Genomic DNA, 25185 nt, shown 5'->3' with positions numbered 1-25185 from the left:
GTGTGTGTGTAGTGTAGAAAATGTAGCTGAATGGAGCTAATTTAACTCAGTGCAGTTCTGTCTTTGAAGCTGTTACTTGTTTGAGGTGTCCAACAGGGGATCTCGTTCCAAATTTTTGTACAAATGTGGTAAAATTATTAAAGTGTGGGAAAAAGAACTGGCAGATATCATGTATCAGGCTGAATAACATCCAGGATCTAGAATCAGCCAGTAGTCGCTCATGGTCAATCAGTAGGTTTTTATCAAACCGCACAGTATCGTCTTTCATGTAATAGAAATTCCACTTAGCGCACGAATAACAGGTCTAATTTGTTTTTACGATTCTTGTTATTAGAAAGGAGCAGCAGAACTAGAAATGTGCTTAATGTGTGCGGTTCCAGCGCCGGTGGAGAACGGAGGCACAGAGGCCGACATGACCACAGAGGAGGAGACGTGGGAGCAGAAGGAGGAGCCGGGGGGAGGCGAAGGAGGTGGAGGACAGGAGGACCAGGGGACGGGAGGAGCCTGCGAGGAGGGGGGTGCCGCTAGCAAAGAGGATGATGAGATGATGGAAGAGGAAGAAGAGGAGATGCCCATGCCCAAAGTGGCTCCGGCACCACCAGATGCCCCCAAGAAAGAACACGTGAACGTGGTCTTCATCGGTCACGTTGGTAGGTGTTTATGTGTCTGTACTCTTTTGTATGAGGAAGGTCATAAAAACATTTATTCATCTTAACATATTTCTGCTTGTTTTTATGTGTCAGATGCTGGCAAATCAACTATCGGAGGCCAGATCATGTAAGTAGCCCATTTTTCTTGTTCTGTTTTAGTTGATTACGCTTCTATAGGACTTGATAATGCATTTAAAAAGTTTAATATAACCTGTTCAGATTTGCTGACCCTTAAATTTGCGAACCATATGGAAAACTTCTGCTGCACTGAGACACAGCAACATTGCAACAAAGAGTTAAATATTATTGTTGGCAGGAAATCATCGAATATGTGTATATACTGTATTGCATCATCTTTTACAGCTGCGGTGTTCAGAGAAACAAAGGCACTATGGCTGTCAGCTGCTGTGTAACAGATTGCAAACAGTATACTTCAGCTGTAGATTTTGCTTCCACAATGCCACATTTCAAACACGCATAACATCACTTTAGGGTTCCTGCGCAGTATGGAAAAGTGTGCAGTTGGTTTAAGTAGATTTAGTCCGCCTAGGTATGGAGAACAAAAGAGAGTATAAAAAAAGCATTTGTGTTTCCAGATTATTGTGAGTGCTTTTAATGTGGAACTGGCAGCAAGGGCAGCCAAATGTTTACTGCTGTATGAGACAGGGTCAGAGCGAGCTTGATGTCGTCGAAAATAAGAGGCGAAGTCTGTCGTTAAAAACACACACTCTTGTGCAGAGCTGCCTTTCACCTGTACCAAATCAACAGCCAAATTATGTATTTTGAAAGAAAACGCGGCAGTGTTTTGAATTGACTTTGAATAAACAGAAATAGCCAAATATAAACTTGTCTTTGAGTATTTATGAGTTATGCAGTGATGAAGTTATCAGAGAAGTAAATGGAGAATCTTTTCTGCATGAGGAAACCATAATTTCCTGGCTGCGTTAGCGGTGAATAAACAAGTCTGCCCAGACACCATGAAAATGTAATTGTTTAACTGTTATCAAGTCATTTTTTGGTTCTTATTTATAGAGAAGATTTTTAAAAATATGTGGGGACAGTATTATAATATTATTTATTCAATATGTTCAGGAGAATGATTTGATTATAGGTAACAGCGGTTCTCTTTACATAAAGATGTTGCTCTTCCTCATTGCTCACCGTTGTAGCGTTGCAGCTTGAATGTAGGTGCTGTACATTGAACATGTCTGGGTTTGGGTTACTTGAATTTTGTGAGCTACATGGAGTCACAGTCCTCTGGTATAATAAAATAGCATATATAGTCAAAATGTACTTAAAAACATTTAATGTCTATCTCTTAAGAACTCAGATGTCAAATATGGTCTGAAAAATCTGCTGTGAAATCTGGAATTTTGTGTCTGGACAAGTGCAGAATTTTCAAACGGAAACTATGCAGGAATCCTCTCACTTGTGTTGCTGTCCTCCTTGTTAGGTACCTAACTGGAATGGTGGACAAGCGAACCCTGGAAAAATATGAAAGAGAAGCGAAAGAAAAGAACAGGGAGACATGGTGAGAAAAGCCTGGTTTTTGTCATTCAGCAGCTGATCACTGTGGAATTACACGAGAAATATTTAAACAAATATGGAAAATGTTTGCTTTCATTAGGCTTGTTTGCTGTATGTGCACTTTTTTTTTTTTTTTAGATTATAAATGAAAGCAATGAAAAAACATGATTGTTGCAGGTACCTGTCGTGGGCTCTGGACACAAATCAGGAGGAGAGGGACAAAGGAAAGACGGTTGAGGTTGGGAGAGCTTACTTTGAGACCGAGAAAAAACATTTCACCATCCTGGACGCCCCTGGACACAAGAGCTTTGTCCCCAACATGATTGGCGGGGCGTCGCAAGCTGACCTGGCAGTCCTGGTGAGGCAGACCAGTAGTCACATGGACATACAACTAAACCACAAAAACATACGTGGAAACTTCTCTTACTACTCCTACAGCATAGTCCACTTCTCCACTGCCATTCTTGTATTTTACAAATGGTTTCATGTGCAGACATTGAGAGGGTAAAGCTACATCTGCCTACCTTATTGGTCTGTGTTAGGTGATTTCGGCAAGAAAGGGGGAGTTTGAGACTGGATTTGAGAAGGGTGGACAGACGCGGGAACACGCCATGCTGGCTAAAACAGCAGGGGTTAAACATCTCATCGTCCTGATCAACAAGATGGATGACCCCACTGTCAACTGGAGCCTAGAAAGGTGAGCAGGGCTGAGAATAACATAGATTTGATGTGTTTTTTTAAATGTTTGTTTTGGTCTATTTTGGGAAATGAATAATACCTTTAAAAAAGTATGTGTTAGGAATTCAAATTGTCACTAGTTGTTTTTATAAAGGACCGATGTGCTGCTGTTGCTTTGAGATGCTCTCAACAAATTTCTTCCATTTGTGGTTCTCTTATGCAGTCTTTTTTTATTTTGTAAAAATCCACAGTGGTTATACATTTAGTACTTTGATAACCTATTGCACATGACACAGTGAGTATTTGCACACATTCCAGGTCAGAAAAATAATGTCAGACTGACAAATACAAAGTTTGATTTTATATATTGTAGTAAATCGTTTTGTTGTGTTCTTGCAGGTATGAGGAGTGTAAGGAGAAGCTGGTGCCATTTCTAAAGAAGGTGGGCTTCAACCCTAAAAAGGACATCCACTTTATGCCTTGCTCTGGACTCACAGGTGCCAACCTCAAGGACCCAGTACCTGAATGCCCCTGGTACACGTAAGTCAGCTCTCTGAATTGTTTTTGAAGTCATTAAAAGTTACACATGATCCATTTACCCAAATGATGAACCTTTTGTAGATGGTTCGTTTTTCCTGGTTACATAAAGTACTCACATCCCAGCACCCCATTCATATTTCAGTACACTCTGGTTCTTTCTTGTCAGAGTTGTGACGTTGTGTTTTTTCCAGTGAAATGAATAAAAAAAGATGATAAAATATTGATGAGGGTTCCAGCATGCGACCAAAAATCTGTCAAATCCGACTAAACATTTTCATTAGTAGTACCAGTGTTCCTGACAGTTAACAGGTCTTTCTGTGTGTGTCTCTGTGTGGCCTACTCAGGTAGATAAAATCACTCAGTTTCAGCTTTCTGAGTCGTGTGCGCTGCAGTAACCAGGTGGCGACCAGTGGCTTCTCTGTTGCCGGCTGATGTATATGAGATGGATATGAGATGTTTAGGGAACAGGATTAAATTCTAGCTTTAGAAAACAACCTGGGTCACACTCTCCTCTTCTAAACCTCCTCAGTCTCGGTTGCACCGCACCACCCACCAATTTCATTCTCAACTTCTGGAGAACGCTGAGATAAGATAAGAGTCAAAATGACGTATTGCACTTGTTGCAGAGAGTGCAGCCAAAGTAAAGCTTTTCTGTCCGAGCTTCAAAGTTCCCGATGGAAATGTTCATGTTCATAAAGTAGGAAAACCATCCTGTGCTGTGACAAGTGCCTGGCCAGCAGAGCAGCCTTCCTGCCCCCAACATTTCAGTGCAAGGCAGCAGCGCACTGAAACAGTGGGGAGTCAGAAAAGATCATAAAAAATTTAGCACAGCTTACAATGTGAAGAAGGGCTAATATTTACTAACTGTTAGCCCCAGATCGAGCTCATTAAAAAGAACAAGTCGTGCTTTTAACAGATGTTTTGGCACTAAAAGGCACAGTGAAAAGCTTTGGGTTCATCTGAATTATGTGCTGGTGCACCTGAATAAAAAAAAACTGCAAACAATGTAGAAAGTTAGTCTGAACCCTGTTGACTGTGTGGTCAGTTTACCTGGATCAGCTGCTGGTAGCTTCTCTCCTTTAATGCCATAGCAGTATCAGAATGTCATTATTTTATTTCCTGAAAGTTTAAAGCTCTAGAGGGAATATTTTCTGATCTTATCACCACTCCACAGATGTTTTAGGTATACTTTAACCATGTTCACCACATAGTACAATGTCCATTATTTCATTCTGTGTTTGTTGAAAGTGCAAGACTAAGAGAAGGATACATTTGCAGATGGGTGGATAAGTAGTTGAAAGTTGATGTTGTGTGAGTAAAGGCTGTTGTGTGTCTGTGTGTAATGATAAAGGAAGAACAAGACAGAAGGTAATAAAGAAAAAAAAATATTTAAAGATATATTTTAGTAATCTAAAAAGTAGCTGAGTATGCAAGTAAATCAGTGAAAAAGTACGGAAATAATTGAGTGAAAAATAATAATAAACTCATATGTACTTCAGATTATGATGATCAACGTCACCATGGAAAGAGAAATGACAAAATTGATGTTTGATGATTATGATAATCATTATTATCAACAGTGAACTGATAAACTGTCATCCCAAAAAATCCAGTCATAGTATCAGTTCTCATCATCATTGTCATCCCCACCTCACAAGGATACGATTAGATAAGACTTTATTGATTCTGCTTATTGATCGTATTCTTTACCAAGCCCCTTTTGAATCCCGCTTAGTTTTCTGGGTGGAAAAACACTATGTTTTCAGTGTCTGTGCCACTGTGGGAGTTGATGGGCAAGTCGAATTGGCTGTAGCAACAGTGTGTCTGTCATCATCTAAAGTGGATGAAGTGAAAGATTATTTGTACAGCATTTTCACATAGTTTCTCTTTTTCAGAAAATAAAGTGCTCAGCCTGCCTGTGTGGAGCTAAGGTTATTTCAACTTTGCAAATGTACCCTTGGTAATGACCTTGCTGCTCATTTGTGGAGCATTGAAAGTCATGTTTTAAGTGTCAAATACCTGGCATTCCTGGAATTTAAACCCATGTGGTGAAATGATAATTTTACAGATATTACAACAAGCACTTCAGTCATTTTTCATGAAATGAAGCCACATTTTGAACTATTTCCTTCTCTTTGGCATAGCTACTTCTTTCCAGCAACGTAAACATGATTTTAGTCTCCAGTAACCAGCTCATTTTGTTGTGCTTAATAATCTGGTTGCACTTCATTATCATTCTGCTATAGGAGAAAAATTCTTTTAACCAATCACTATTGTCTTGTGAAAGACTGTGATTAAATTTTTTAATCCACCACAAAAAAAAAACAAAAAAACAACTCAATTCTGCGAAATGTGAAATTTTCAGTTTGGTAGGTAGCTGGCCTGGAGGTTGTATTTACTGTAGCAAAGTGGATTTGGAAAATAGTAACACGTAGGTAGTGGAAGGAGAGAAGAAAGCCAAAGGAAATGAACAGTCAATGGCAGACTTATACCCGCATCCTACATCCTCTGAGTCAGACTGACATGAATTTGACATCATTGTATTAAAATTGACAACTGTCACAAAAGCATTCCTGCGTCGATAATAAGAATTGATAAGCTTCGATGCATGTGATTCTGCAGAATCTGACTATTTGGAACCGGTTCTTGATTTCCATCCCGACACTTCTAATAATAACATTATCATCCATCGCAAAATAATAAAGACAATTGTGATAATAATAATCGTGAATGTAGTAGTCATCATCATTGCCACTCTATTAATAGTCTGTGTAATAATACTGAGTTCCTTAGGTATAGTATGCTGGTAATAGACGTGATATAGTAGGAAAGTAATAAGGGTGGAGAAGAGAGGAGAGAGAGAATCAGTACAGTCCATTATTTCTTCATCCTTCACACCTTCACCTCCTGGGCTGACTTTGCTAATTGCTCATGCGTGAGCACAATTTATGCATCAAAATTCATGAAATGCTAAGTGTGTTTACATATGTTACATTTTAAGTTTATTAGGATGAATGAAGAAAAACTGTCGAAGTGCATGTGATGTTCCTTTGTTTGTATGCTGTACACAATTTAACCCTGATGGTTAAACACAGTTTCTGGAGGAAAAGAATTGAGCAGATTTGTTCTTTTTGTTGTTTCTAGTTGTAGTTTTATTACATTCGTTTTTGTTGATGCATTGGTTTATGTGGAGTCTGGATTTTACCAGATGCTGCTGCAACATTTTCTCCTCCCTCAGACTTTATACTGTGGTTTGCTTGAAAAAATAAACAAAAATCTGCCACAATGCACTTGAAATACGTGTCACAAATCACTCACTGCAGACCATGGGAAAACACAATAGCTGCACTCACGAACAATGATTTTGACAGCTCAAAAAATGTCCCCAAGTGGATTTTTTTTTCACTGCGATGACTGACGTTCTCTTTTTTTCTGTTTACCAGGGGATTGCCATTTATCGCCCACCTGGACAGTTTGCCAAACTTCACCAGATCCAGCGACGGACCCGTCAGACTACCCATCGTAGACAAATACAAGGTGAGCAGCTGGAGGCCGTCGTTTTTCTTCCTTAAGAGAAAAAAATAATAATTCAGAAATCTGTGGCAGCTCATTTTCTGCGCCGCACTGGTCTCAGTGGGATGAGTAGGTGTAAAATTTCTTTTGGTTTTTGCACACTTGGCCAAAATCTTTTGTGCTCCCTCTTCAGTTTGTCATTTTTCTTCCTCTTGGGTGATTTTCCAAGAACACACAAGCATGCTCAGACACACACACACACACACACACACACACACACACTGCAGCCTCTGCATAGTCATTCCTCTTTAAGATAATTCAACTTCTTGGCTCTTATCTTGGTTTAGATGTTGGAAGCAGTTCAGCACATACTGTAAGTGTTGGTGGAATTGAGTTATTTTGGAGTTCCTTACATTAATCATCAGTGCTTTCCTTTCTTCATATGTCATCTCCTCTCTTTATCCTGTTGTCTTTCTCTTGTTTAAATACTCCTCTCTGCCTGCGGTTGCATAAGAGCCTTATGTAGCAGTTATATGACTAAGTAGCCCCGACTGGTGTTCTCCTGATGTAACGGGATTACGGTTCAGTTAACTGGGTGCTGCATACTAATGATCAGCCAGCCGAGATGCAGCTGGGACGCAGAGCTGTGCACAAAAGAATTACTCTGATTATCTAAATGGCTACTGGAGAAATGATTGTTTCATTTTTCTGTGCCATTTACTTAGCATAAAGATGGGACACAGTGAGAAACAGCTGCCTGGTTTTGTTCAAAGGTGACAAAATGAACCTACTAGCTTGTCTTGTTTACTATGTTCAAAAACCACAGTGTGAGGAACATGTCCTCTGAGTGAACTCCAAGCAGACTAGAAAGCACTATGACAAGAACAGCTACTTGTCCATAGTGTCTGCAGATGTCCTCTTGCATGTTCTCAAGGGAGTATAACCAGCCCTTAGCAAGACAGTGCATATGCATGTTTCCCAAAATGTCAAACTACTCATTTGAAATGTTTAAATAAAAGCAGAGGTGTATAGTGGATTCTCTTCCAAAAATCCATGTTTTACTAAGGCTTGTGTCACAACTAAAGATAGGTGACAAATTATAGAAAAAAACTAAACCCTTGACCCCTACAGTGAGAAGATTGAGCGACTCTGTTACACTGAAGGGCAAGAGTCGTCTCAAATCAATACTAAATAGTTCTAGGTAAATGAAATGTTTCTGTCCTGATGGGAGTCGCTTCTTCCAGGATGACGGTGTCTCCATCCATGTAGGTCACAAGGGGTCAGTGAAGGGTTTAATGAAACTGATGTGAATCATGTGCTTTGATCTTCTCAGTCACTACATCTCAACCTAGCTGAACACCTGTGGGAGATTTTGGACTGTTGTATTTAGCAGGCAATGTCTCCACCACAATCATCAAAAGAGAGTATCTACTGGATAAATGGTCTTCATTCCTCCGGCTGCCTTCCAGAAACACTTAGTTGTATTATAACTTATCAGTTTTTGACGTGTCTGCATGCCAGAGCTTGACATTATGAGGGAGTTTCATGAGATGGGATGTATTCAAATAGCTTTAATTTGATAAATGTAACTCAAATTAGTTTTTTAAGACACAAAATACTAGATTTTGAGGGATGGTATGCAAAAGTAAATCCCTTTTTTTCTTACTGTAGGTCATTAGTAGATCATCTTTGAAATACCAGCAGCCTGTTAATCACAGACTGTTTAAAAAGGATGGACTGCAGCTTTGAAAAGTAAAGCCAATGTAGAAATGAACTTGACCTGCATTCCTTTTTCTAGCCAACTCTTCTGGGTGCAAAAAGAAGTCTGATTATATCGAAGTCTATGAGAAAATTTGCTTATTTAATCATATTCTGAAAATATGAAAATCACCAGACTTGGAGATACATGAGTTTCAGTTAGCAGCAACATATACTGTATTTTTTTTAAAGTGCATTCAGTTGACAATGTAAAGCAACATGTGTGAACTGTGGTCCACACTCATGAGACAGGATATATGTTCTTGTGTGTTTTGTTTCAACACGTTGCTTATTTGAACAAAGTCAAGGATTCTTGTCTTTGTTTCAGTAACTTCTCCATTATATTAAAAATGACTAATGTGTTGGGCGTCCCTGTAGCACAGGGGCTATAGTTCCCTGACCAAGCGGTCGTGAGTTCGACTCCCTCTCCCCATTCTTCTCCCCTCTTTCCTGTCTATCTCTACTGCTCTGAATAAAGGCAAAAAAGCCCCCTAAATATTTATATATATATTTATACATATGTAAAATGACCAGTATTTTTCAAAACTCACTGATGGTTAACGTTGATCTCTTTCAACGTTGGTTTGCAGGATATGGGAACAGTTATCCTCGGCAAGCTGGAGTCTGGATGCATCAGTAAAGCCCAGCAGCTGGTCATGATGCCGAACAGGGTGAGTTCTCCTCTGCATGACTTTGCTCAGTCTCCCAAGGGACCAATAAGCTGTCTACTTGAAATAACGTGAAGCCCTCATTCTAGTACTGGATGTACTGCAGCCTGAAGTGAAAGGGGGTCCTGTAACCACACATATTCCGTTTCTCTTCTAATGAGACTTCTTGTTTCAGTACAGCAACATTGTCCTCATTTACAACATTCACTAGTAATTCTGTGTGTTTGTTGCAGCACACAGTGGAGGTACTGAGCCTGCTGAGCGACGACGTGGAGACAGACGATGCAGGTCCTGGGGAGAACCTAAAGCTGAGGCTGAAGGGCATTGAGGAGGAAGAAATCCTCCCTGGTTTTATTCTCTGTAGCCCCGACAACCTCTGCCACTCTGGTCGCACCTTTGATGCACAGGTAAAGACCAGACCATCATAGTCTCTGTACGCTGGTATACGACATCTGACTGAGATTTTAAATCAAACTCTTCGAGCTGAAGGTTCAGACAGCCACAGGCTTGATTAGTTCTCATTTGTTCCAGATAAACTCCTCACCACACGCCCCTGTATTTAATCTATTGATGTCTTTGTGTGCTGCTCTCTCAAATAAAACACTAAAGTAAATGTATCCTTCTCTAGGTTGGCATAGCAACAGCAACAAATGATTGGGGTTAAGGTCTGTCCAAGCACAGTCTTTGTGGGCGGGATTGTTGCGCTGCGAAATGTTTCGTTTTCAACCCAGACATTTATACCGAGCCGCTGTTAAAAGCCAGCCAGTCACCAGTGTGTCTGTTGTGGTTTGATTTATTGTTTATTGTTTAGAGAAAATGCACAGAGAGCAGCAGTGATAAACTTTAGGAAATGGGGGATTTCTTTACAAGACTCGCTCAAGACGCACTTTACTAGCACGTACCACGATGCAGGTTTTAATGTTGTAGCTTGCTTTGAGTCAATCAGAGGATGTGGGTTCAGCGGCTTTCAGCTTCTGGGTATAAAATAAGAAACTAATTTAACTTTCTGCACAAAATAATCTCCAAGTCTCTAATCTTTCTGTTTTTCTTTTGTAATGATTTTTCTTCAGGCTTGAAAAGAGTTCTAATGAAAACAAACCATTTGAACAGATCACACTAGGGCTGCACCGTTAATTGAATATTAATTACAATCATGATGTTGGCGTTCCCACAATTCAATCAACATGATCCACTGGAATATTAACAGCTAAAGAGTCCATATTGGGCTTTCCAGGTTGTTCACATTCCTGTATTGTGTTGTATAGCTGGTTTTCATGCATGTAAAATATCTGCAAACAAAACCTGAGTCCATGCTAAAGCGAGCTGTTCTCTCTCACAGCAAACACTACTTCTTACCTGCACAAGACACTTCTTCCATTAGTTTTTTTATGACAGCTCGAACAAAAAATAAGCCAGTTCCCTAACAGTCCCCCCAATATTTTCTCACCAGTACAGCTTCTGCTAGAGTTTTCTCTTTCTGCCTGTACTCATAGATCTGGGGTTCAGTACATAACCATCATTACCTCGCTTTTGTCGGGCCAGCTGACCAATTAGAGCAGACTGGGCCTTTGGGGATGGAGACCTTAGAGAGACAGGAGCTAGAACAGAGTGTTGCAGACAGAGAATGAGAGGAGGTGCTGCAGCAATGTACAGTATGAGAAGAATATTGTTTTTTGAATATTAAAGCATGTAAACCTATTTTAGATCCCAAATAAACAATTATAAACCTTTAAGCATATACATAATATGTTTTTTTAAAAGGTTTGCACTGCTCATAGAAGACTCCACTCTTAGAAAACAGACCATGTCGATAAAATTACTTTCTTTTGGCTTCTGACATAAGAACAACTTTATTGGGGAATATTATTTTGATTCACAAAGATTTGTACATTAGCAGGAATGTAAGAACAACATGGAAGTGGAAACAGTGCTCCGTTTAAATGTGAAAGTGCAATAGAAATGTTTTGGCCCTAAAAATTAGTGAATAGTCATGATTGTGATTATTGTTTTCACTGTATTTGTGCAGCCCTGGGATCATACTATACACACACATGAATTAGCATATAGTCTTTGTTGTGTTTTAAGTACTCAAAAGTAAAAAAATAGTTGGTGGGTTAGTCAGTGAAATCAACTGTATTTTGTTTGTTTTTTTCTCTAAAAGCCCCATCTTTCTCATTTCATTTCATTCTTTTCAGATCGTCATCATCGAGCACAAATCAATCATATGTCCTGGTTACAATGCAGTCCTTCACATCCACACCTGCATTGAAGAAGTGCAAATCACAGTAAGTTGTTGCTCTACAGAACAACATTTTTGACATGACTAGAATATGTTTGAATTATTTAATTTGCTCAGCGAGTGGTGTTTGATCGCCTCCTGTTCCAACTAGACTGTGGTTAATCTCATCTAATTGCAACCACAGGCCTTAATCTGCCTGGTGGACAAGAAGACGGGGGAGAAAAGCAAAACACGACCACGCTTTGTTAAGCAGGACCAGGTGTGCATCGCCAGGCTGAGGGCAGCAGGAGTCATCTGCTTAGAAACCTTCAAAGATTTCCCTCAGATGGGGCGATTCACTCTGCGAGACGAAGGTAAGAACGCCGTGGGTGTTTGTTTGCAAGACAGTTTGACTATTATTACTAGCATGTTACGTAACTTTTATGCACGTCTGGCTGATCTTTCTAGTGATACAAAAACATAATTTGGTCCCTCACTTCTCTTCATATCACCAGGCAAAACTATCGCTATTGGCAAAGTGCTGAAGCTGGTGCCAGAAAAGGACTAAATGCAACAATGGCAGCATGCATGGAGTTCTTCCACTCGCTACCAGAGGAGAAACGCTGCTAGAGCCGACCCAAACAGCTACTCTCTCTTTATACACAACTATGCTGAAGAGAAGAACAACAAGGAGGGTAGAAGGAGGAGAATAAAATCACGTCAAATGAAGAAAATAAGACTGAATCAGTTTTTATGATGAACAATACGAAATGAGAGACCAAGTCCAGTGTGTCAGCTTTCTCATATTGAGAGCTCAGCTATGCCACTAATGTAGCTACATGTCCCCCTTCTGTACTCCCAGGGCTAACCGCGCTGTCGGCTGGCCACGCCATTTGTTTTTAGAATGGAGATGGATGCAGTGTTACTGAGTTTGGGGAAGAAAAAAAAAAACCTTCAGAATGATTTCATGTCCTGCAAAAGACCAGAGTTAGCCTGTAATTATAATTTGCATCTCCCTTTTCAAGAGTGGGAATCCAGTGGACATTTTATTTGGTTTTAAGGATTGCTGTACCAAAATTTTTAGTTTGGTCTCTCTCCACATGAGATGGTTTAATTGGATTGAGCTCACATACTACTCTGATGAACCAAGGATAAACACACTCACACAGACAGACACACACACAGCTGTTACATAATCTAAAATGAAAAATAAATGATCAAGCTGAAACAGAACGGTGTGCATGTTTTATTTCTAGTACATATTCACAATAGGGATGGAATGTGTGTATGTGTGGAATGGTAGATTGAATGCACGTATAAGGCACATCTCTGCCTTAACAGACAAAGGACTTTCTAATTCTACATCCTTTTCACCCATTTATACACCTGCTGGAGCTGCTGCACCAGACATCCACTTGTTCAGTTTCTTGCCCACTTTATTTATGAACAGGTGAAGCAGGACATTAAACCTGACACCATCACCGAGAGACTATAAGATTCTTATCCTTGAAAAATGTAGGTTAAAGGAGGAGACACAGAGGTTATGTCTCTTTCAATATAACACTTGGATCTGTCCTCCCTAATAAAACCACATGCCACCTTTGGAAATAACCCCAAACACAAGCAGATGCAAGAGTAAATCCAACTGATAGTGTGTCAGCTCAGCAGGAATGATATGAAATGAGAAAAGTTGATTTATAGGAGGATAAATAATTGAAAGTAATACAGAAATGCAGCGTTACTGCAATTTGTAGTTGTTACCTGATGTCCAATGAATGTTGTATTTTCCTTTACATATATATAAAAAACATTTTCATCATAAATCGTTGCAAAAAAGACACAAGTTGGTGCATAAAAAAATCACATGAATGCAGAAAATAAATTTTTTGACCTCGAGCCCCTGTCCAGTGTTCAGATGAAACCTATGCCCTTTGTTGTATTTTTTTAACAAACATATTAGAATGCATAGTTTATCACAAGATATAACAATAATAATCTTATGACAAACTATTAATAATAATTTCACAAAGATGCTATTTTTACCCTTTTAAACTCCCCTATATTTTCATTTTTTATTGTGAGTTATATTTCACAAACCTCCGTTTTTCAAATTAGGTGGTCATATATAAATTCTACTTTTTCACTCAAATAAAGAATTCATTTTAAACCAGTTGGCATGTTGGCTGTAATTGTTCAGTTTTGTCGTACAAATAAAGTTGTGAAGTTTGTATTACGTGACGTAGAGCGTTAGCATTGCGCATGCGTGCGTGCCGACTACACGTGAAGCAGGCAGCATGGCTGAAAAAACAGAAGTCGCACTAGACCGGGCTCAGGTAAAAGTTTCTTCCACCTCGCTGTAATATATTTAAAGTCTTTAATCATCGCATGTAGGGCAGTAAAAGTGTTTCTTACATGGTAATGATAAAATATGTTATTATGTATCAACAGTTGCTTGGTTTGTGTGCTGGCTAACGGGGGTTTAGCCTCGAAGCTAAGCTAATTCACAGCAGCTCTGCATGGATCCCTGGAAGAAAAAAAAAAACTGTTGGTCGGTGAATTAGTATTTTTCTTTGTAGCTTACATTAATGTGTCTTGACAGGTGAAGAAGGCCGTCCAGGCTTTGCAGGCTTTCCTCAAAACCAAAGCCTCTGGCGAGTCGCTGTTCCTGGACGAGACACAGCAGGTCACCCTTCTCTTCACCCTGTGGAAGATCCCTAAAAAGCCACAGACCATCCGCATGTGAGTCCAGCACACAGACACACGATCCTGCCTGGACTTCTTCTCTAGCAGTTATTTTCCTACATCTGATCAGGGGTAATTGCTTTTGGCTTTTTTCGTAATTGTCTTGTTGTTTGTTTGTTGTAGTCCTTTGCCTCATGGCCAGCGGACTGACACAGATGAGATTTGCCTCTTCACCAGAGATGAGCCCAAGATGACCTCAGAGCAGACCCAGAGGTTTTATAAGAAGTTCCTTGAGGAGAAAGGTGTCAAAAACATATCTGAGGTACCTGCCAGTCATAGAGTTTATGAAGCAGTGACAACAGCCACTTTGATCATTTCAGCATTAACAGCTGCATGACATAAAAAGGTGTGCAGTATTCCAAAACATAGAATGGCCAAAATACCGGCGGTCCTACTATATCTATACAGATTTTGGAGAAAGCAAGCCATCTTGCTTTTCTGGTCATTCTGACCCACAATCCTCTGTGCTGTTAGGTCACAGTGTCCCATGCGAGTATAAACAAGCTTGAGCCACCTACAACACACAGACCGATGACCGCTCACACGACTGCAATGGTTAAAGTTTAAGGCACATAGTTATGACAGAGTTGAATGTTCCAACTGTATGCATACAGCATGGAAGAGTGAGTACTTTGTAAGGGTGGCTGTAGTGCACACTAAAAGAAAAAAGTGTGATCTGGAATACAGCCACAGTGTTTAACTGGAGTAAATGCACTATTAACTATAATGTACATTCAGGATTTCAAGGTTAGTTTATCAACCACAGTGAGTTATACATCCTTACTCTGACTAACTACTTGTGTTGTTATACCAATGAGGAATAGATGATTAGAGGAAAATGTCTAATTGCTATCTTCCTGACAGATTATATAATTTGATTCAGATTCTTTATTGTCATTGTTTAGACATACAACTAAGTTTAAGTGCACCGTGCTTGATGAATATGTTGAAAGTAGAAAAATGTTACAAAGTAAAAAAAATATAAAGTAGAAATAAATTAAAAGAAGTAATAAACAGTGCACATTTCGCACACACATAGTCTCAAACACACACAGTACACATTCACTGTTCACTACGCTCACAGTGCCATCGTATGATTTACAGGCCTTATGTTAATGCATATTTGTGTCCATACTAAAGTGCTGTCATGTTTTGTGTGGTTTTAATTTTTGAAAGTCTGGAGCAGACTTGTAAAATGTACGCAGTATGGCCGTTAAATACCCATAGATAAACTATGTCATATACAAACCTAGAAAGTCTTTGTCTTTTCAAATTAAAAAAGATTCAATTTCCGCATTAGCCCCATCCTTTAATAGCCCTACCTCGTATATCTCCAATTGCAGGCATTTAGTTTCATTTTTATTTGGAAACCGATTATTGCACAGCTTTAGTACCATCTTAAAAGGTTTTTATTCTACAATAACACCTCTGTAAATACTGAAAATAATCGTGTGTCTGTGTGTCTTTGGCAGATCATTCCATACAAGGTGTTGAAGACAGAGTATAAACCGTATGAGGCTAAGCGCCGCCTGCTGGGGAACTTTGATCTGTTTCTTTCTGATGCCCGCATTCGCCGCCTGCTGCCTTCCCACATCGGAAAACATTTCTACGAGAGAAAAAAGTAAGAGCCGTCCTGTCCGTGTTATTACTGATGTAATGCTGTTATGTCAGTTGTGTGTGGATCACATTCACAGAATCTCAGAATTGAACGTTATACATGTAAACAAATGGAGAACATTTTGCTTCAATCTTTACAGCACAACATTTTCTTCTGTATGAGATTATCTATTTTGCTTGTTCGTACATTTCTGCTCCCAAGAGATGACAGAAAAAATTGACCTCAGCTTGTGCAGCCAGATTTTACAGTTCCACCTAAACTTACAACATCTTGCTCTGCTGAACATGCCAGATGATGGCGTCCATTTGTATTTGTGAGTCTTTCAGTGCTCTGTCAATGTGGTCTCCATCCTGCCTTAGTTCCATTAGTATGTTTACGTGTATCTGTGTAGATGTTGGCCATCTGTGTGCATGTAGCCCAGCTGTGAGCAAGTGTTGTTTAATGGTATTTATCTTATGTTAGTCCATGTTGGCTTTGCACGAAAGGTTTGCAGATGTGGTGATGTTGCCTGTTTGCATGTTTTTAGACATGAGGTAGTTTCAGTGTTCCCCACCAACACTTTCCTTCTCATGGATTAATCCTCCAGCAGTGTGAGTTAATGTGTCTTAATAGAGTGGCTGTGGAGGGAGAGAATTGGTTTTGTTTTTCATTTGTTTGCTTTCAATATCTAGCTTACTTATGCTGCTCTCTACACTCTAGCTGTACGGTTAAAGTGAGGGAGGAGAAATGTTCTTACTCTTGAGATCAACCAGTCATCCTATTTACATTTCATTAAATGTGAAGTATTCTCGTGTCAGTGGGATTGCTTCCTCAGTGACTCACAGCAGGTGATTCATCGGAGCCACTGGCAAACCATCTGTTAGTGGTGGATCTGTTCGAGAAAATGCAAGAAATTGGATTTAAAAAGCAACTCAATCTAAAGCATCAAGCAATATTGACCGTTACTGAAGCATTCAGCTGAGGGAGAAAATGCCTACCCAGATAAACAGCCATATAAAAGGAAAAAAGAGTTGAATATTCAGTAGTGGAGTGAAAAAATGTTGAAAAGATGAGGACAGAATCCAATTGCATAAAGAAGATGCAGCAAACTTTTGTTTAATATAGTGCCTAATGCTGATATGTGACTGCATTGTGGCTGTATTCTTACTCTGTTCCCGTCTTTGCCAGAGAGCCGCTGTCTGTGGACCTGCAGAGCAAACATCTGGCCAGAGACATCCAGAGAGTCATCCAGGGCACCAGCATGAAGGTTACCAACAAAGGCTGCTGCTGGTGAGACGTCCTCTGTGTTTCCAACAAAAACAGAAATGACTTCAGTTTTCTCCTTTTTGCAGCTTTTCAGCAGCAGAATAACATTTAGTCTTGAAAAAATGTATTTACTTTGTTTGTTGTCGGAGATTTCAAAAGCACTTTACAGCAACCCTGTCAATTCTGTCTGTTTGATACGGGTAAAGTCGGTGCCATAGAGATTCAATGTAAATCCAGATGGACCTCCTCTCGTGGAGCCTGTCTCTACAACTTTGATACACAATATATAATGTCAGGTTCACCTTAAATGTAAAAATACCTGCCTTTATTCTCCTTGTCCTGATGCTGTATCACCTTCTGAGTCGAGTTTCAGCTGTTAACCTTGTGTGATCTTGCATGGCGGCCTGTGTTGTAGTATGGCACGTGTTGCCCACTCCGGCATGACTGCAGACGAGGTGACGGAAAACATCATGGCTGCCGTCCAAACAGTGGCAGCCAAACTACGGACGGTGAGTTTAGCAACCCGAAGAACTGTTGTGTGTTTTCATGTGGGTCGGGGGTTGGGAGGTGTTCACCAAATTAACCTCTTGTAAGTGCACGTGGTTATTTCAGCTCACTGTCAGAGTAGCACTGTGTTTTGCTGTCGTTTGGCCTACGGTTGCACAAGCGTCTCTCCTCTGCTTCCTGTTTCACCATGTGTGTTTTAGACTTAGCCACACGGGGTGGAGCAGAGCAGTGAAGTGAAAATTACTTGATTACTTGAGTTGAAAACAACTTGTTATGCTACAAACTTTCTACCAAGTTTTAGTCTGTCTAAAGCTAAAGATGGACAGATGTCCTCCTGTCAGTCCCAGATGTTTGACACTCCGGCTCAAATATCTGTGCTAGTTGTGAAAGTGACAAGGATGGTAGAAGCTCTGCTGCAGAGAAGCTCGTCCTGCCCAGAACGCAGCTGATAAAGTTACAGCTGCACCCACTAACAAGGACAGGACGACGGCTTCGACCCGTCTTGGCTGTCGGAAAGACAATGCTCCATGTAGCACAACGGCTGCAGAGAGCTGACTGTAATAGAAGCAACATATGATAACTAAACCTTCCCAATTGGCATCAACAATGGAAGAAAAAAAGACAGCAGGACAAAATATCCAAAACTCTTTAATTTATCATAAAAAAATTAGATTTACAACCAGAAAAACACTTTAATTGTGATTAAAAAACATTCTTGCCAGCAGCATAATTTAACAGGTTACTGACATAAAACAATTTGAATCAAGATTATATAAAGAATAAATATAAATAATGAAAGAAATTGAACCTTCCAATGTTTGACAGCTTTGCTTAAAAAACGACTTCAGCTGTTTACTATCCAAATAGTTCCAGATGAATATTTCATTGTGTCGCTGACGTGATCGTCGTTTACAGAAAGGACCGGTGATGAAGCTCATCCATGTAAAGAGTCAAACGTCGGTGGCCCTTCCCATCTACACCTCAGACCTGAGCCACCTCACCGAGCTCGAGAAGATCCAGAGTCAGACTCCCAAAAACAAGGTGAGTGAAAGGAAGTGTTGAAAAGACTGATCTGTACAGAAGCAGGATTTATCCAATCAGGACAATAACTGATTGTGAATTTCAGGGAACTCCTAAAAAGCAGAACAAAGCAAAGAAGAACAAGAAGGAAGGCAAAAAGCAAACAGATTCTCCTGCAGAGAAGAAGGGAAAGGAGAAGAAGGAGGTGAAAAAGGAGGCGGTGAAGGAGAAAGAAGAAGAGGACGATGAAGAAATCCCACAGCTGGTTCCCATAGAAACACCTAGCAAAAAGCCTAAACTGGAGGTCAGTACTATTCACAGCTGCCAGAGTTAAGAGCTTTAACCGCTTTAAAATGTTTCGACTGACAGTTTGGAGCAATTTCGGCATTTCTGTGTTTTTAATTAGTGGATTAAAAACACACATTTCCTCTCTTTATTGCAGAAGCCGTCCAAAAAGAAGCAGCTGGAGAAAGCACCCAAACCTGCTGCAGGGAAGAAAGCAAAACAAGCTCAGAGCAAACTGACCAAGAAGACGGCCAAGACGGACTCCAAAGCAAAAAGAAAAGTGCCGAAAGTGAAATGATTCTCAGCATCTTCACCTTCTCGACATGGACGTTTGACACAGTTCGCAGGACCACACTGTTCATAGAACGGCCGTTATACTCACTGTCTGTTTGTGCTTTAATGAACCATATTATAAAGATAGTCACCTGAAATTTTGTCTTCTCTGAAGGTGTCTTTTTCCTCAGGAGACTGTTTTATTTGTCACAGCAAAGGTGGAACTAACGTTGTTATCAGTGGCTGTTTCATTTGAGTGTGTCAAAAAGCTACAACAGTGAGACAATAAACGGCGTCGGAGCCTGAAATACAGTTAAAAATGGTGCAACAGTTAACATTATAAATAAAACCAGTGACTTTCATCTTGTCAAATATAAATTCTTTTTGTGAAAAACACAAATGGCCAGTGGTTATTTAAATACACAGATGTGTTGGGATGTTCTGGACAGTGACATAATGTTGCCTCTGTACATCTTTACAAAGCGTTAAAGTAACTGGACAGTTTACTGATAAGCACTTTAATGGCTGTCGTCTGTTTGAGGAGCTTAAAGTGTTGAATTTCCTTTTGGTAGCAGTTTGTGGAAACACTCAAGCAGTTAAAAGAGGTGTTGATGTACATGAAGGAGGCTGAAGAAACCAAGCAGACCTGTCAGAGAGATGGAAGGAACTTCAGGAATGGCTGCAATTTGATTTATTCTTAAAAAAAAAAGAAGGAATTCAGTGGATCTCAGCATTGCCAAAAGGCCTGTGAGACAACAAATGATCGACGGTAGAATTCTGTCTTTGGTGAAGAAAAACTTCTTCACAGCAGCGAGCCAAGCCGGGTACACTGGAGGTTGTCGTATGTTTGTCAAAAGTACAAACAACAGACACCTTCATTCACATAAAGGCAGAGAGTTTAGTTCAAGATGCAAACCTGTGGTGAAACTCAGGAACAGGAAGATCTGACGAGACTCCTTGTCTGGGTTTGGAACACGAAGAAACTGATGAATTTGTGCCAGAATGAAGGGATCGTTGGCAGTACGTGCGGCTGCGAGTGGAGCTGGACCACTGGTGTTTATTATTGATGTGACTGCAGATAGAAGCAGCAGGATATATTCTGAATGTCCTGAACTGTTTCCTGCTCAGATCTAGTCAAATGCTGCAAAGCTGGTGGGACGACGCCTCACAGTACAGATAGATGGATAATGATGCGAAACATACTGTGAGGACAGCTCAAGAAGTTTTTCAGACAAAGACTCAGCCCACTTCTGCAACTTTTCATTTACTGAAGACAAAACTGAGGGCAGAAAAACCCAGCAACAAGCCTAAACTGAAGGCGGCTGCAGTAAAGACATTTAAAGCATCTCAAGGGAAAGAAATCAGGCTTCAGACACTGACTGCATCCAAGTATTATAAACAATCCTTACATTTACAAGTATGTTAGTTTGTCCAATTACTTTAAGCCTGTGATAGTGGAAGGATTATGGAGAAGAAAAGGATTATGCTGTAATTCCTAAATAGTTAATGTTTTTGTTAAACCTCTTGAATTAAAGCTGTAAGTCTGCACTTCAATCACATCTTTGTGATTTCAAATACATTGTGGTGCTGTAAAGAGGCCACATTACAAAATCGCTGTCACTCTTGAAATACTTTCAACTATAGCAGTGGTGATTTATATCGCACACTGTTTAGTTTTTGTTTTTTTTTCTTAAGTTTTCAGGAATTAATCTATTCTTAAATGATGTTCTAAAAAGAATCTCAAACTTTAAGCACGTCTGCTTTTTGACCACTCAGACATTCCTCTCTGATTGTTGGAACGGTTGCGGAGATGACCTAATGTGATTAATCATCACTGATTCAAACAAATCACGATCTGCTAACATCCCAGAATGCTTTTAGACGCTCAAAGAAAGCATTTCTCCAGGTTGGAATTACCACATCATGATTTTAAGACATGACACAACCTTCTAACAGCAACGGTTTTGGGTTCTTTTACTGTAAGTAGTCTTTCTCAATGACAGTAGCAGCAGAAAACCTCAAATCATCAGTACTTTTCTCTACAGTTTTCCTGTTGAAGTGATCCCTTAGATAATCGACAGAGATGTGGCCCATTTGGATAATCAAGTAATACTTTTTCAGTGGAAAAACAAACCAACATATTTGTGGGGTTAAGCCTTTAAATGTACAACTATGGTTTGGTTGAGTGAAAGAAAAACAGAGAATATAGGCAATTACTTTGATTTTGATAGTCGATTCACTGTTCTGGGTACGTTTCAGGTTTAAATTCTTCCGCTGTCCCTCTGAAAGCAGCATTTTTAATTCAGTTTTTGACATTTCACAGATAAATCAATCAAAAATGAAAATGAATAGTGCAGCTGCAGCTTTAATATCAGCCTAAATAATATCATGTTTTGGAGTTTTTGTACAAAAAGCAGGAAAATAAATCACTTTGCTATGTTATGACAGCGTGTAACTTTTAAATATGATCAGTTTACACAACTTGCATGTGTTTGTCGATGCTTCAGCCTTGAACTGTTTGCTCGTAGCGGACGCAGCCATCAGTTCTGTGCTTGCTTAGCTGCCAGCTGTATCAGGTGACACGTCTATTGTTAAAGACATTATACTCTGGCTTGTGCAGCTGCTGCCTGCATGTAATAATGCTGCATGGGCTCACATAAATGCACTGTATTGGGCTTTGCATCTTCACAACGCTGTTACGTCTGAAGGCACCGGGCATACAGCGTGTTCTTCACTCAGGCCGATCCTTTTCAGCATTTCAATAGACAGTATGTTTGTTTGGGAGGTGTAATGTAACAGGATGATTACTGAGTAGTCATCCAGTCAGTGGTGATGATATTGCTGTTAGCGGGTGGGCTGGGTCTGTCTGTTCATCCAAGCCCTCCCTCAGCTTTGTGGGAGCGGTGGGCCATCTGGAATTACAGCTCGTTCACGGGTTACTGGGCAGGGGAGGAGGAGATGCATCATTCAGACACTCACTTGGTCATCATACATACAGCTCCTTCGTGTGACTGCTTGGGAGGTAGCCGCATTCACAATCGATTTCAGCACGGACTGGGAGAACAAACGGGGACAGAATTACAGAAGAAAGCCCCCATTGATGCTCAGAGGTCTGGGGTCTCCATTATTCGCGCATTAAAGCCTCTCAGAGGGGAGAAGCAAAGCGTTCGCAGACACCGTTTCAACCATGGAAGCAATTGGAGAAACTTCATTTCCAGATGAGTCTGGGAGTCAAAGCTTGTGTCCAGAGGCTCAGTCAGCAGCTGCAGCCGCCCCGAGCTGGGCCCACCTCCACAAACCCATCATAGTGATGGTGATGGGCTCTCTGATGTCTGCTGCAGGTGGCCTCCTCTTCCTGCTCCAGTCCTCGGGGGTGACCGAGGCGTCCCGCTCGGTGGCCTCGGCCTGCCTGTCCATAGGGCTGATGTTTGTGGTGGTGGGGCTGGTGTGGATCCCCATCCTGAAGGAGAAGCACAGGAGGAAACGGTTCTGCCAGGGGGCTTGAACAGAAGATGGAAATGAGTTTGTAGCGTGAAAGTGGAATTGCTATTTTTGTCAGTGATGATGCAACTCTGAAACATCCAATACAGTCAGGCTGGTGTGGTTCCAGCTGATAACCAACTGTGCACATTGCACTTTGACCAGAGCAGGTTGTTTTGTGTGTCTCGCTCTACAAGTGAGGATTCTCTCTTCGTCGTCCCGCAGATACATCAGCACCTGTCCCACATCTGGATTAACCCTGGTTTGGAGGGTCTCCACTACCAACATGTCAACGTCTGTGCAGGTGGAGCCAGTCATGGAGAAGATGTACGAAGGAGTGGGTCGCTGCAAGTGCTCGTTCTGGTTCGCTGTGGCCCACGACATACTGGGCGTCTTGATCATAATGGTGGGGGTGTTTGGAGGGCTGATCATCCACGATTTGTTCATCTACGCTGGGTCCATCATCATTTTCCTCAGCCTGATCTGGTGGGTGTTCTGGTACTCGGGGAACATCGACGTGCCACCGGAGGAGCTGGAGGACGACGTGGGAAAGATGAAGCTGAAGAACCGGGGGATCAGCCAGGTTGTGAGGCGGGTGTCCCAACGCGTGGCCAGCGGGATCAGGAGCTCTTTCAGAAGGAGTGGCAGGTCCTCCAGAGCGGACAACACTACAGATGCAGCTCTCTCCACTGTCTATAGCAACACCGTCACATCCTCATCAAATGAATTTGTGAGAGAATCCATATCAATATAAACCTACACATGACAGACTGTAAATCCCACCAAGAGACGCTCAATGTGGATATTTATACTTGCTTCCATTGCTCATCATTTTACTGGATTTTGTGTTTGCTCATCTTACATACACCAGTAATGATTAGACAGCGGTCAGGTGTTGTCTAGATAAGATTCACATGCTCATATCTTGCTGATAAGATGTAAACTTTGTACACTATAACACTGATTTAAAGCCTTCAGCTTTCTCACCAGTCACTGTTTTTGTTGTCAGTCACGTTTGCTGATTCCTAGATTTTGAAGGCTGTGGTGACTGTAAATAGAAAAAACAGAGGGTATAATGAGAGGCTTAATCTTATTAGATCTGTCACCAGAACATTTGTAGCTGCTTTTACTTTTAAGCCCTGCAGTGTGCTCGTGTCTGTGTCAGCAGGACGTTGACCTTAATCCCTGAAGTAAATCTACAACAGAACATCCTCAAACAAAGAAACTGCACCTTTCAGAAAGGCCCAGTCAGAGCCCAGACCTTAAGATACTGTAGATTGACCTCAAGAGATCTGTTCACACCAGGAATCATAAGAAAACTGCTGAGCTGAAGCCGTTCTGTGAGGAAAAATGGTCCAAAAACATTATTGTGCAGGTCTGATGTGCAGCTGCTGGAAACTTGTTTGCTGCCAAAGGAGGATCCACCAGACGTTCAATCCAATCATATACTGACTTCTTCCACCAGCTCTTGGAATGTTTAATGGATGTGTTCAGGCTTTCTAATTTGTTTGTAAGATGTTATAATTGTGTGTTACTATCTTAAAAATCCACTCCAGGCATGTTTAAAGATATATATATATAAATACTTTGCTTTGATAATAATTTGTGTCTGATTTTGATTTTCTTTCTTTTTTTTTAAAAATGCCATTGACGTCTCCTCTTTCATTCAAAATTCAAAATCTTTCCAGCTACTGGTGAAAGATGTCTCCTACTGGAAGTCTTAGTCTGTTTGCAGTCAGGAACTGCATAAATCCTGCTCCACGTCTGTCGGTTGAATGACAGTCGAACGTCCAAGAGAAGCAACAACAACCAAAACACTTTCAGTGTAGCAGCAGCACCTATATTACTTAAAATCAATAAATAAATGAAAAAAAATAAGAAAAATGAGGATGAATTTGAAAATGTAAATTCAGAGATGGGAAACAGTCAGAGGCATTTCTCACACAAAGCATTTGGACATGTCACAGCAGGAAAAGCAAACATAGATTATAAACCTAATGATGGTGAACGTTGCTGCAGTTTTCTGGCCCACTGTCATGTCTTAGTCATTATGTGCCTTCATTTGGTTTTATGTAACTGTAAACATTTCAAACTGACTGACAGGTATGCTAATAAATTTACAGAAATAATGAATTATTAATGATTAACATTTAGATTTTCTTGCATACTTTCAAATAAACCAAGTAATGATCTGGCGAGTCTGTGGATTTAAATGTAATTGTTAGATGTGTTATTCCTTCTAATTATGCAGTGTGATTTACGACTATTCAGCTAATTCAACGTACTTCTGTTTAATGATTATAAAATGTAGGTCTGTTTGACTTGTTAAGTAAATTGTAGAGACATAAACTGTAGTTTAGCTTGTTTTTCATTACTCAAGTCAACACGTCTGATTCTGACAAGCACGATTTCAATTTTCATTGAATTTTTTCATTGTGTTCAGTTCTGTCTGCAGGTAGATAC

At 40.4% G+C, this 25185-nt stretch overlaps 3 protein-coding genes across 3 annotated transcripts; all 3 read left to right on the top strand.

The window, feature by feature from the left end:
- Positions 1-364: 364 nt before the first annotated feature.
- Positions 365-12755, top strand: LOC103369082 (eukaryotic peptide chain release factor GTP-binding subunit ERF3A). Its single transcript, XM_008297687.1, has 12 exons — positions 365-650; positions 744-777; positions 2104-2181; positions 2355-2535; positions 2720-2874; positions 3255-3395; positions 6839-6932; positions 9257-9337; positions 9568-9741; positions 11530-11619; positions 11758-11926; positions 12068-12755. The coding sequence occupies exons 1-12, from the start codon at positions 365-367 to the stop codon at positions 12118-12120; spliced, it is 1536 nt and encodes a 511-aa protein (XP_008295909.1). The 3' UTR covers positions 12121-12755.
- A 1057-nt stretch (positions 12756-13812) lies between these two features.
- Positions 13813-19642, top strand: LOC103369080 (ribosomal L1 domain-containing protein 1). Its single transcript, XM_008297685.1, has 9 exons — positions 13813-13885; positions 14152-14291; positions 14418-14556; positions 15767-15915; positions 17080-17181; positions 17573-17666; positions 18580-18705; positions 18791-18988; positions 19127-19642. The coding sequence occupies exons 1-9, from the start codon at positions 13847-13849 to the stop codon at positions 19265-19267; spliced, it is 1128 nt and encodes a 375-aa protein (XP_008295907.1). The 5' UTR covers positions 13813-13846; the 3' UTR covers positions 19268-19642.
- A 3396-nt stretch (positions 19643-23038) lies between these two features.
- On the top strand, positions 23039-23524 carry LOC103369079 (transmembrane protein 238-like). The gene has a single exon (XM_008297684.1). The coding sequence runs from the start codon at positions 23039-23041 to the stop codon at positions 23474-23476; it is 438 nt and encodes a 145-aa protein (XP_008295906.1). The 3' UTR covers positions 23477-23524.
- The last annotated feature ends 1661 nt before the right edge of the window (positions 23525-25185 follow it).

Source organism: Stegastes partitus, unplaced genomic scaffold (genome assembly GCF_000690725.1).
Source record: "Stegastes partitus isolate 25-593 unplaced genomic scaffold, Stegastes_partitus-1.0.2 Scaffold1237, whole genome shotgun sequence".
Taxonomy (NCBI): domain Eukaryota; kingdom Metazoa; phylum Chordata; class Actinopteri; family Pomacentridae; genus Stegastes; species Stegastes partitus.
This window is presented reverse-complemented; position numbering and strand designations above follow the sequence as displayed.